Source organism: Chinchilla lanigera, unplaced genomic scaffold (assembly GCF_000276665.1).
Source record: "Chinchilla lanigera isolate Chin_1 unplaced genomic scaffold, ChiLan1.0 scaffold00073, whole genome shotgun sequence".
NCBI lineage: Eukaryota > Metazoa > Chordata > Mammalia > Rodentia > Chinchillidae > Chinchilla > Chinchilla lanigera.
Window position 1 is genome coordinate 8,732,360 of NW_004955474.1, and position 12,200 is coordinate 8,744,559.

At 38.0% G+C, this 12,200-nt stretch overlaps 1 protein-coding gene across 3 annotated transcripts in view; it reads right to left on the minus strand.

The window, feature by feature from the left end:
- Positions 1 to 1,582: 1,582 nt before the first annotated feature.
- The window catches only part of Agtr1 (angiotensin II receptor, type 1), a 47,364-nt gene continuing 36,746 nt past the window's right edge, over positions 1,583 to 12,200 (minus strand). For 2 of the 3 annotated variants that reach the window (XM_005401426.2, XM_013502791.1), the window contains one exon: positions 1,583 to 3,554. In XM_005401426.2, coding sequence (XP_005401483.1) covers positions 2,428 to 3,507 — 1,080 coding nt within the window. In that variant the 5' untranslated portion in view covers positions 3,508 to 3,554 and the 3' untranslated portion in view covers positions 1,583 to 2,427. Of the gene's footprint in view, positions 3,555 to 11,603; positions 11,966 to 12,200 lie in introns of those variants that run through there. The other variant, XR_001230743.1, reaches the window with a different exon arrangement.

Consider the following 12,200-nt stretch of genomic DNA (forward strand, 5'->3'; position numbering starts at 1 on the left):
GTCATCTTGTTTAGTTTTTCAAAAGAAGCTTTATATGCCGTGGCCTGGGGGCATAGATGCCTCATCATCATTTGGATCCTTGAAGCAAAGCAATCATAATAGCAAACTCGCTCTTAATAGTTTCAGAATTAACATCATTTATTCACCAAATTTACATCTCTTATGCATATAGATAAATATTTTCCTATTACATTGCTTGAAGGGTAAATCTCAAGGTCTTTAAATTCTCGGAGATTTATTTATCTAAAGCTTCTTTGTGTGTGAATGATCTGGAAATAAATATTATGAAAGCTAAATTCCCTCATTGTAAGCTACATGAAAACAGTGCTGAATCTTTCTGATGAAAGCAGACTAGTAGGATTTCTAATATTGACTCTTTCTGAGGGTGTGTATTCATTATTGTGAGCCCCAGTTACATCATTTCTCAGGGCAGATGGGTTGGCTTAATGAAAGAAGACTGTGCCATGCTCCTGGACAGGGTGGATGCTGTGACTGCTGGCCTTGTGACACGTGGAGAGCGCCCAGGTTCTTGTCTGTTTGGAAGACCGGACAGCATACAGGCTATGTATTTTGGCCCGCAGGTGGCATGGGGTCCTCATTTCTTTTCCTGTGGTTTCGTGGTGCGAAGCACATTTATTACAATAACTCAGGAAACAGCAGGGTACATCTGCATGCAGCAATCCTATGAGGTCTGCACCCCAGCGCGGAAGGCAGCCTTCTGTCTAGTCCTGTCTTCTAGCACACTTCCTCCTGATTTACTTTGTTCTCTGCCCTTAGGGATCCCACCTTTCATGGAAAATATCTGGAATTTCCCAGGGCTCACTTTTATGATAGTGAAAAAAACCAGGAAAAAAACTAAGTGTTCCAATTTGATGACCAGCTAACTATATCAGGCTATGTCTGAGTTTTGTAATATTGTACAGAAATTAAAATGTTTCAGAAAAATATTTAATGGGGTAGGAAACTATGATGCTGTGATGCTAAGTGAAAAGTCTTATACCAAATTCTGCCTAAATTATGCCTCAGTGTCATAATTTATATATGTACATGTGCATAAGGAATGCAAAAAAGTAGAAGGAAATGAATTAAATGTTATAATGATCATTTTTGACTTGGAGAACTAAATATAACTTTTATTTTTTATACTTTTCTATATCTTTTAAATTTCCTACAATGATTATATATAATTAAGACTATTTAAAAAATATGAGTAAAGTAACATTATTTTAGCGTTATTTTAGAGTTCTTCTGCTGTTACATGAGAAACTTTACAGTGATATGTGTATCCCATGTAATGTTTTCCTCTTTATCTTTTCAATGATAGCATACAAAAATCTATAACTAATAATATTAAACTATCTGTTTTATTAAACTTTAAATGAAAAATATTCATATTTATACACATTTGATTAAAATAAATGGTCACCTATTTTAATTTTTTTTTTTTTTTTTTTTTTTTGGTTTTTTGGTTTTTCTCCAGTACCGGGAACCGAACTCACGACCTTGCGCTTGCCAGGCAGGCACTTTGCCGCTGAGCTAAATCCCCAGACCCTGTCACCTATTTTAAGCAATGAAGACTTGATACATAGCCATAAAATTATTTTATTTCAAGGTAAATATAACTGCCAGATTTTAATCAAATAACAACAGTTTGGAGACATAGATATCTGTGTACATGTATGTGTAGAATGTATACTTTTTAAAAACAGTAAAGCATACTTAATGACATGTAATCTTTTTACTACAGACTATAGACATTTCTCAGATATGAAATAAAACTAATATGACTAGGAAGACAGACCTGGGACAGAGTAACAGCTTTGCAAGTAGTTTATGTATAACATTAGTAATGTCAGTATACAAGTAAGCCACTTTGCTGGCAGTTTTGGCAGTATGAGTCTTTAAGACACTGCTGAATTTCACAAAAGATTCTGGAACATAGCAACTCCTGCCTGAAGAACGTGTAGAGAAGCAGGTACAAGTGGGCCACAGTTGGTGAAAGCTAAGCAGATACAAATGCTTTATTCCTATTGGAAACTGGGCAGAACAGCCCTGAGCTCTGATCTCCTATTGCTTGTCTGAAGGTTGAACATATTCTAAATACCTTTAGGTGGACATCGAAAGTAACAGAACGAGAAAACAATGAGGAGATGCCATTTCTGCCTGTAAAATTTTCCAAGTCAACACCATCATCCAGTTTCTGACATTCTTGAGCAGCTGTCACTTTTTAAAGCAAACTGCGGCTTTGTTTTTATCGGTGTTGCTGCAAAGGGAAAGCAAAGCTTTTGTTCAGAGTTTTAGCAAAGTAGCTACAGTCCGCTTAACTTCTGAAACATAGCTACTGCTCCTGGTAGTGAAGCACTGCAGAGGAATGTTTCTCGGGCCCCTTCTTTCACAAGATTACTTTACAGACAGGCTTTGAACATGTCACTCCACCTCAAAACATTGTACTGGCTTCTTGGTAGAGGAGCTTACATTATCTGAGGGGCGGTAGGAAAGTGTGCTCATTTTGGTTGAAAGGCTTGAGTGGGATTTAGCCTTTGGGGGAATGTACTTCAGAAGCTGGAGAAAATATTTCTTAAATTTTTTCCCCAGAAAGCCATAGAAAAGAGGGTTAAGGCAATTGTTAAAATAAGCTATGCAGATGGTGATAGGCATGGCTGTGTCCACGATATCCGAGATTTTACAGTCATGTATAATGCCCAGCTGGATCAACACATCCAGAAAGGTGAATATTTGGTGGGGAACCCAGGAAAAGAAAAAGAACAGAACAATTGCCATAATTATCTTAAAGATATCGTCATTTCTTGGCTTGTTCTTCTGGATTTCATAAGCCTTCTTTAGGGCCTTCCAAATAAGAGTGTAACTTGTAAGAATGATCAGAAAAGGAAACATGAAACCCAGGATATTTTTGGTCAGGCCCAGGCCTATGGGGAGGGTTGAATTTTGAGATTCATAATGGAAAGCGCACACTGTGATGTTGGTGTTCTCGATGAAAAACACGTTTCTGTGAATAATAACTGGCAAACTGGCCAAGGCAGCCAGAAGCCAAATTACGACGCAGGTAACTTTGGCAACAAGCATTGTACGGCGGAGGCGAGACTTCATTGGGTGAACGATAGCCAGGTATCGATCGATGCTGAGACAGGTGAGCAGAAACACACTGGCGTACAGGTTGAAACTGACGCTAGCCGAAGCGATCTTACACAGGTAATTGCCAAAGGGCCAGCGGTATTCCATAGCAGTGTAGACGGCCCACAGCGGCAAAGTCAGCAAAAAGCAGATATCAGCCAGTGCTAAATTCAAAAGAAAAACACTGGCCACAGTCTTCAGTTTCATATAAAAGTAAATGACAATCACCACCAAGCTGTTCCCAAATATTCCCACCACAAAGATGATACTGTATAATGTGGGGATCATGACAAATATGTAATTGTGCCTTCCAGCTTTAGGACAGTCATCTTGGATCCTTTTAATACCATCTTCAGTGGAGGAGTTGAGGATCATTTTGATCTCCTGAGTTGACGTAGTCTCAGGCTGTACACTAAATGTAACTGGAAAAAATAAAAATAAAAATAGAACAGTTGAATATCTAGCCTACGACTTACAAACAGTTTTACATCTCAATCTTAAATCCAGTAACTCAACTGTAGTTGTAGGAAAAACAATTTAGATCACATTTTCTGAAGAAATATTGTGAATTTATAAAGTTTAAAATAATAAGGTGGGTGGAGGGGCGTGCACCTATAATCCCAGCATTCTGAGTCAGGATAATCATAAATTCTGGTCCAACTTTGGAATCATAGTGAGACCCTGTCTCAAAAATGAAAAATAAAAAAGACCAGGGGATATAGTTCTGTGCAATGCCCTAAGTTCAATCACAAGGACTGCAAAAAAAAACCACACACATATAATACACATAATTTTTAGGTCATATTGTTTTTATAAGACATGATAAATGTCTTACAGATAATTGGAAGTGATGTCCTATATGAAGAAAGCTAAGTTCTTTTGCATTTTTTTCTGTAAGTAAATTCTAGCTTTCCAGTTGATGAAAAACATAATCTAAATAGTGAAAAACACTATTGAATTAAATTAGCTATTCAGAACACCTTGAAAGTTACTCCTGAGATGTGATGTTAATTTATCTTTAACACTAGAAGTATGACACATCTGTATCTTATTATTTAAGCCACTTCTTTTCTTTTTGGTATTGAGAATTGAACTCAGGACCTCACATTTACCAGGCAGACGCTGCGCCACTGTGCTACATCTCCAGCCCCTTAAGCCACTTACTTCATCTCCCAGTTCATTTAGGTAAATAAATTTTTAGCATCATGTCTTAAATGGTGGGAATAGGTGCTTTTAGGTTACTGCGAAACTGGTCATTGTGGGAACAGATTAGAGGAACGACTCAGTATTTTGGGAAATAGCATTCTTTCCATGGGTTTCCGGCCTCCACAAGCAGCAGCTGCTCATTCTTTAACTTCAACTCAGTCTGGTAAAAGTCTCTGAACTTCTCAATTTTATTCCTACTAGTCACATCTGGAGTGAACTCTGAAGTTAATCATTTGTGATTCTTTTCGAACTCAGGACCCTGTGCTTGCCAGGCAGGCGCGGTGCCACTGAGCCACATCCCCGGCCCCCTAACCATCTGTGTAACAAGGATGTCAAATGAGCAGAGTGGGTCGGGATTATCAGCTGGCATGTCTTTGGTGAGGGCTTGAAATAGCAGCAGTTCTTCAGGAGTTTAGGAAGAGTCAGATGCCTGGGAAAGAGCTCTGCAAAGTCTCCTGCAAATACTCACTATAATATTCTACATAATCAAAGGTAAACCTGTTCATTTATATGATTTTGAAAATGAACACATTTTGCACCTTCTGAATCTATCAGGAAGTCCATCAACATCTGCAGGCTCATCACCTGCAGGGGAAGGAAGCTGAAGGTGCCTTTTTCCCCAAGTATGTAATGTTATTCTTCCTATCCGAGTGTTTGGCCCTGTGGTCCTACTATCTTTTCCTCTGACACTCAACTTTTATATAACCCACATCCTTTTCTTTTTGCTCATGGGGACACATGTGTCACATGTCACATTCTGCGGGAAGCCTTTTCAACTTTTGTGAATTGCTTTGGAACTCTGGATCCAGCTTTGACACTTTAATCATCTTGCCATATGTGTCTTCCTCACTGGTTTGTCAGCTCCTTGAAGGGAGGCCAGTTAGAATCCTGTTTACTACTGATACAGTCCAAGAGGCAGATGACAAAGGTCTCAGGAGCGAGTCTTGGGTCAAATGAATGAGTGGACAATAAGTAACTTCAGTGCTACGGAGAGTTTTGAGACTCATTTCTATGGGGCTTATGAAACTAATGTGTAGCTTTCTCTTTTAGAGAGTCTCGTATGACTAGCCTATGTCAACGTGAGCTTCACTATAGATAAAGCAAAAATGAAACAAACATGCAAAAACCCCTTTGGCGCTTTTACAAAGGTGGGGTTTAGAAAACAGAAGATGACGAGAGGGACTGATTTAATAGAAACCAGGACTAGGCTTTTAGTAGTTCTTTCTCTCTTAGAAGGACTTTCCTATGCCTTGTTGACTTTTCCACTCATTTTGTTATAGTTATTGACTCGATGCCAGTTTAGAAGTATAATTTCCTTGGATAAACACTCTCCATTAAAAGTTGATTACTTCGTAAAAGGTTTATGGGCTAAAAGTCATTCATAGCTTCATATGGATTAATTTACCTATTTATTGTTCTTCTAGCATTAAGTTTTGATCAGCTGGATTTTGTTTAGGAAAAAAAAATTAGCAATTTCAAAGTTAAGGAAACTCAAAGGTTGAAAAGGGCCTGGTTGAATGTCAAGACTGAAATTGGGGACAGAAATACATCTTTGGCTCTGCTTGAGCAGAAAGGGACTACAAAATAGGAAGAAATCAGTGGATGTTTTAGAACCCCAGGGCAGGAAGGAGATTTTCCTTTCTCCCCTCTTTTTCCTGTGACCCTGTTTTATTTATTTATTTTTTTTTGGTTTTTCTCCGGTACCGGGAACCGAACTCACGACCTTGCGCTTGCCAGGCAGGCGCTTTTGCCACTGAGCTAAATCCCCAGCCCTCCTGTGACCCTGTTTTGAGAGTAGACAGTCAGATTGGTTCCATTAGTCCTGTACTTGGAAGAAGTAGAATTTTGTTGACTAGTCTGAAACTGTAATCAGCAGTCATAACGGAATAGAATGGGGGGAAAGTTTGGGTTTGAAAGGGCCAATTTACAAGCATAGTTTTGAACTCCAACTTCTTCAAAATTGAGGTTAGTCTCTTCTCCAGTTCCTGCTGATCCACACTGACTAGAGTTGAAGATGTAAAACTTTGCTCTGAACCAGTGAGAGAAGCAACCCTGGAAACTTTAGTGAGGTACTTATCATTTTAATAAGCATGTCACTTGAGAGTCTGGACAGAGCGTTGAATGTACTAATTAGAAGAACGTTTTACCTGGGCATTTGCAGAATGACTAAGACTGCCTGCCTAATAAGGAAACAAACTTGCTCATACTTAAGAGTGCACGAAAGAGGGAGATAAATGGTAGGGGGTGGAAACAGCAAGAACAGGGAGGCAGAAATGCAAACAGCATATGCAGCAGGCATTCATTCATCTGTCTGTCACATGACCACCGAACACCTACCATGTGCAGCTATCAAGGGTGCTAAATGAATAAAACCTCCAGTGTGTTGAAGGTCATATCACATCTAGAATGTTTGTGGATGTTGTGTCTTTGTTGTTGACTAAGTGTAGTGATGAGTATAGGTGCTAGAGTGCAGGGATGGGGGAGGAATAAAAGAAAACACTTGGATTCCAGAAGGTGCGTGGGTACCAAAATGATAACATTATAAAGGCAGACGGCTGGCCAGCCAAGAAGGAGTAGAGATTGTGTCTTCAGCTGGAATTTCCCTTTCTTATCAACATCTGCAGGCTCATCATTATGGATATCGCATAACTCTTGGAGGTGTTGGGTGTGAATTCGACTGGGCATTTCTAGATATGAGGGTGACGTGGCCTATTCTGCTTCCACTAGAAGGTTCCCCAGAGAAACAGCGTTCTTAGGAAAGAGGAAAAGGTGGGTCTCATGGTTGGCAGTTACTTTAGACTGAGAACCAACTGGTGGGAGACTATGGGGGTCCTTTCTTTTTGAAGCTGAAGGAGGGCTGTTTTGGTGAGAAGCTGAAGAAGAAGATGTGATCTGAGCCCTAATTCTGAGCCCTAGGAAAGTTTCTATTTCAGCTACATCTTGCTTCTCTTCCTAGGAGGATTCTGGGCAGGTAGAAAAATGCAGGAGTCACTGGGTGCTAAGTGAAATATTTGAGGAGACATACATATTTCACCTGCTTTAAACATGACAATGTGGATACATATACTGAAATATTACATAGTACCTCAGTAATATGTACAGTTTTTATGTACTTAATAATAAAGAGACACAGGAGGATCTACCTTCTTCCATTTTTTTCCTGTTTCTGGGTCTTGCTATGACTATTGCCTAAGTTCTATGGTTTATATGAATTCCGTAGCACCATTTCCCCTTGAGGGAAGAAGTTGGATTTGGAGTAAAAAAAAAAAAAAAAAAAGAACTTCCAATAGAATCATCCTGTGCCACTTGTCAATATGTGTGGTTCTGGGTAAGTCCCTTCATTTCTCTGAATGTCAGCCTCAGTTTCCTCATCTGTAAGATGGGGATAGTGATTCTTATTGTACATGATAATTATAGGAATTAAATAAGAGAATGTGAAGGTACTGGATGTATCTTTCAAATAGCAAGAGTAGATGAATTTTATTTGAACCTTACTATTAGGTTTTGAACACAGGGCAAGCACTCAGAACAACTATTGGTAAGGAAAGTGTGAGATTTAAAAAAAAAATCATCAGTAAGCTCTTCTTGTTACTGTTAAAAGGCTAAAATTTTCAAGCTGTTCTTCAGAAGCATGAGTAAAAGCAGTCTTAAGCAGCTGAACAAATTTGCCATGAGTCCCTGGGAACTTTCAATCTGCTGCAAACATAGGAATTTTGTTATTGTGGCCAAGACACCTTTCCTCACTGCTTGTTTTTCGAGAAGTTATCTTGTATTCTTTCCCAGCTTCCAGAATTGCAAGCACAAGAAAGAGGATTTTCTTTCCTTTCACTCTAAAAATATTCCCCCCAATTTTTGATTACATATTAATACCTCCTAAAGCTTTTAGGCAGGTTGAAACCAACCTAATTAAACTGTTCATTACAAGCTGCTTTTTAAATGAGTCTGCAATCTAAAGAAAAAAAATCCCATTGTTTCCTATGATAATAGAGAACTCAAAACCAAGCAATTATATTTTAGAATCATCTTCTATCAAAGTATCTATCCTAAATATCAAAAAGAACGGTCCAGTGTCCATAAGGCATTTGCTTGTAGAGTTAGCTCAACAGATCATTCTGTTAAAAAACCATTCTTTTCATTGCAGTTATTTTATCATTCAAGCTTTAGAAAGCATCTGTTTCTCTTTATATGTGTTCCTCCACCCCAGTAATGCTACAGAGAGCAACTATTAGAGTATATTCATTTGTGAATTTATTTACTCATAGACCTTGACACTAAAATTTTTAGGGTGTCTATTTGTTTCTTTGTAAAAAAGTCTATTTTATCTTTATTTTTTTAACTTCCTACTCATATGTCATGGAGTCTATATTTTTCCTTATTTCTTTAAATATTTTGAGCATCTGTATGTTAAGAGTTTCCACCTAATTGTTGCTCAGTATAAATTCTATTTCTTGATTTGAGGATGCTCTTTTGCGGAATTTGCCTTCTCAGATTTCATAGTATTTGACTGGGTGCCCCTCTTTGATGGAAGCGAACTTCCTCAGGATGTTGGGAATCTCGATAGTAGCAACCTGTGGCACTTACGCTTGGGCATACAACTAACTCGTTTGTTCAAGTTTTTAATATTGCATTTGTGAGCTTAGTTTTCAATTCATCATTTTTCTCTGCAGATACTCTAGATTAGGCCCTCTATGTACTTTCAGACTTGGTAGTCTACTAAAGTTTTCTAGTGTTTGGTAATGCAGAGTTAGTAGTTTTTCATTGCTGGCATTAGCTAGTCATCCTTCAGTACATGACTCTGGTGGCCCAAACTTCCCCATTGGTGCATTTGGAGAACTCTTCTCAGCCGTGTATCCAGTATTAGTCCTTTTCTGGGCTATGTGGTATTAACTCATATACAGAGCTGTGATCTAGGATTTTGGGCTTAGACAGAGAAGGAGAATTTCCATGCCCATTTAATCCATTGTGTTCATTTTGTCTGCAAGCTGGTTTACATAGTATCTGGAGGTAATAGTTAAGTTCCTTAAACCCTGTACATTTTAGATTATAGTCATGCCCTTTGATGAAATACCCCAGCCCTTTTGGGCTACACTTTTCTCCATGCTACTAATCTTGGCAGCCGTGGAGAGAGGGGCGTGGCAGTGTGCCTGGCACTGTGGGACAAATGTCTGGAATTGATTTCAAGTCTGATGCACAGAGAAATACCACGTTCTTGGTTGGCAAGCCTGGTCTGAGAGCTCTATGCTAAATGCTTTCCTTGGAGTTGATTTTGTTCACTCTTGCAATTTCTGAGTAAATATTTCAATTAATACAAAATGTAACATCCCCCACTGTCGTCTGACCTCATACAAAATGAAAATAAGGCAAGGAGCTTTCTTAATTCTTTATGCACCAATTGTAACCAACTGTGGTTTAGGTGGTTAAATGTTCTACTATTCCCAACTAGTTTTCCCCTTTGCTTCATCCAAAATATCCCAAGCCCAAAGAACCCAGCTTTATGAAAGAAAATTTATAACTTCCCTGCGACCTGGGACGTAAATATCAGTGAAAGTAAAATTTTAACCCCCTGTTTTAGTTTCTTGAGAATTATTCAAGACAAGTATCTAGTAATAGGACATAAACTACAATTAAATTTCTCTCCACTTTAGAAATCCCTATGTATTATAAATTATAGTTTAAACAACTCATTGTATAACTGTCTCAGGGCTGCCCTTTTCCTTATTATCTAAAACTTTTGGCTTTTGAGGTTTTTATTTCATTTTAAAGAAGGAAAGAGAAACAAGGACGAAGGCTATGTGATCAAGTCTGATTCATGTGCTGCAAATATCTTCCTCTGAGATGCTGGCATTAGTAGAAAATATTATTATGTTAAGTATGAAGGGCTGTGGAAGGCTTTCTTGGGGGAGCTGGAGAAAGGTTCCAGAGAGTAGGACAAAAAGAAAATGAAAACTGACTTGGAGGAAAGCCTGTATACAAATGAATCCCTGTCCTCTTACACTCCCAAATTCTCCAAAGTTATGAACTTAAAGAATTTCCCCTCTAGAATCATCAGCTTATTTCAGCAGATCAGCATGTTGGTCATAAGGGGGAGGAAACATCGTTCTAACAACATGGCTCTTAGAGGTTGCTCACCGCCTTCCTGCTTCAAGAGACAGAGAAAGCAGTACCAGCATGGGCTCCTGAGTCAGTAACTGCTCCTTCATGCAACTCCTGAACAAAGCCCCAGATTCTTATGTGAAACCATTGTACTTTTACTTTGAGAATTTCACTCTGCAACAGAAACTGTATACTTCACCTTAAATTTTACCCTTAAGAAATTATAACACTGTTATCGTATTTTTATGTATTTATGAATTTTATGGTAGAGATTATTACTCAGATAGCAATTCATTACAGATTGAAGGGTTTGTTTTTCTTAGCAAACTACAAATTTTAAATGAAAAGGAGCAAATATTCAATAGAGTGTACAGTTTCTCTAAGTTGCTCAGTGTTCTGATTTCAATAGGAATATTCTTCTGCAAATCTGTCCTAGACAATGTGAGGGAGTTTTACTTTTAGAGTTCTACTGGAGTTCTACTTTTGGAGTTCAAGGTTGGGAGGTCTTGAACCAGTCACTTTGTTTCTTTAGACTTCATCTTCCAGGAAATTCAAATCCAGGAATTCAAAAATTCCCTGGAAGTGCTAGGATTTCAAATCTTTCTTTGGAACAGACATGTGTCATTTACAGAGAGGGGCAATTTGACTTGACAAGTAGAAAGGTCTAAGATATATCGTAAAATCCATTCTCTACTTATGTTTACTTTTTTTGATTGTTTGTACCACATTAATTTAATAATATTCTATATTAAACAAGAACTCTACCCCAGCACTCGTTGGAGGATCACAGTGAATTTGAGGCCATAGGGGCTATATGGTGAGTTCAAGGTCAGCCTGAACTACATAGTGAGACCCTGACTAAAAAATCCGAACCAAACCAAACCAAACCAAAAAACACCCACAAGAATTCTGTACTAAAAATAAAATGAAAAGTTTTATCCTTCACTAAAAATGATCAACAAATTGAAGAGTTTTACCCTTCATCAAGATGATTAAAGAAACTCCACATAAGACTATTAGAGTTCCATGATTTTTCCCTTTATTTTAAAAATGCAAAGGAAATGTTTCTGTTGTACAATGGTTGTGACTTGACAATACTGAAGTCAAGGTGAAGGTTTTATGTCATTTCTGGACTCATTTGTTTCACTCCATCTATGGATAAAGCCTGTGAGCCTCTTGGGCATCCCTATTTACTTACCATTCCTACAGGATGAAATGGTACAGACAGATTGATTCATGGTTGAAGATCAAAATTAAAAGCATGTCTTATAGTTAGGAAGTCAATAGTACATTGTCCTATGAAAAGTAAGGCACAATGTGACATTATTAAATAACATACAAAATGAACCTAGTCTCAGATTGTTTGTGGGAAAATACAATTTTTCAAAGTTTACCTGACTTGTTAGTGTGGTTTGGTTGTTCAGATGAAAACATGTAGGTGTGGCAGAGAATTAGAAAAGAATCTCACAGCAAGGTATCATTTAGTATTTGAAGTATTGTTAGCCAACCTTTTGAGAATTAAGGGATTTCCAACCTAAGAAAAAGAACACTGTAAAGATTATGTTCATTCGATTTATCATAGTTGAAATTCTTTTTAAAATCTCAGCCTTGTATCTATCATACTTTAGTTTTTACTTCCTTTTTTGTTTGTTTGTTTGTTTGTTTTTTGTCTTTTTGAGACAGGGTCTCTCTATGTAGTTCAGGCTGGCCTTGAGTTCACTTTGTGGCCCAGGCTGGTCTCGAAGTAGCAATGATCTTCCTGCCTCAGC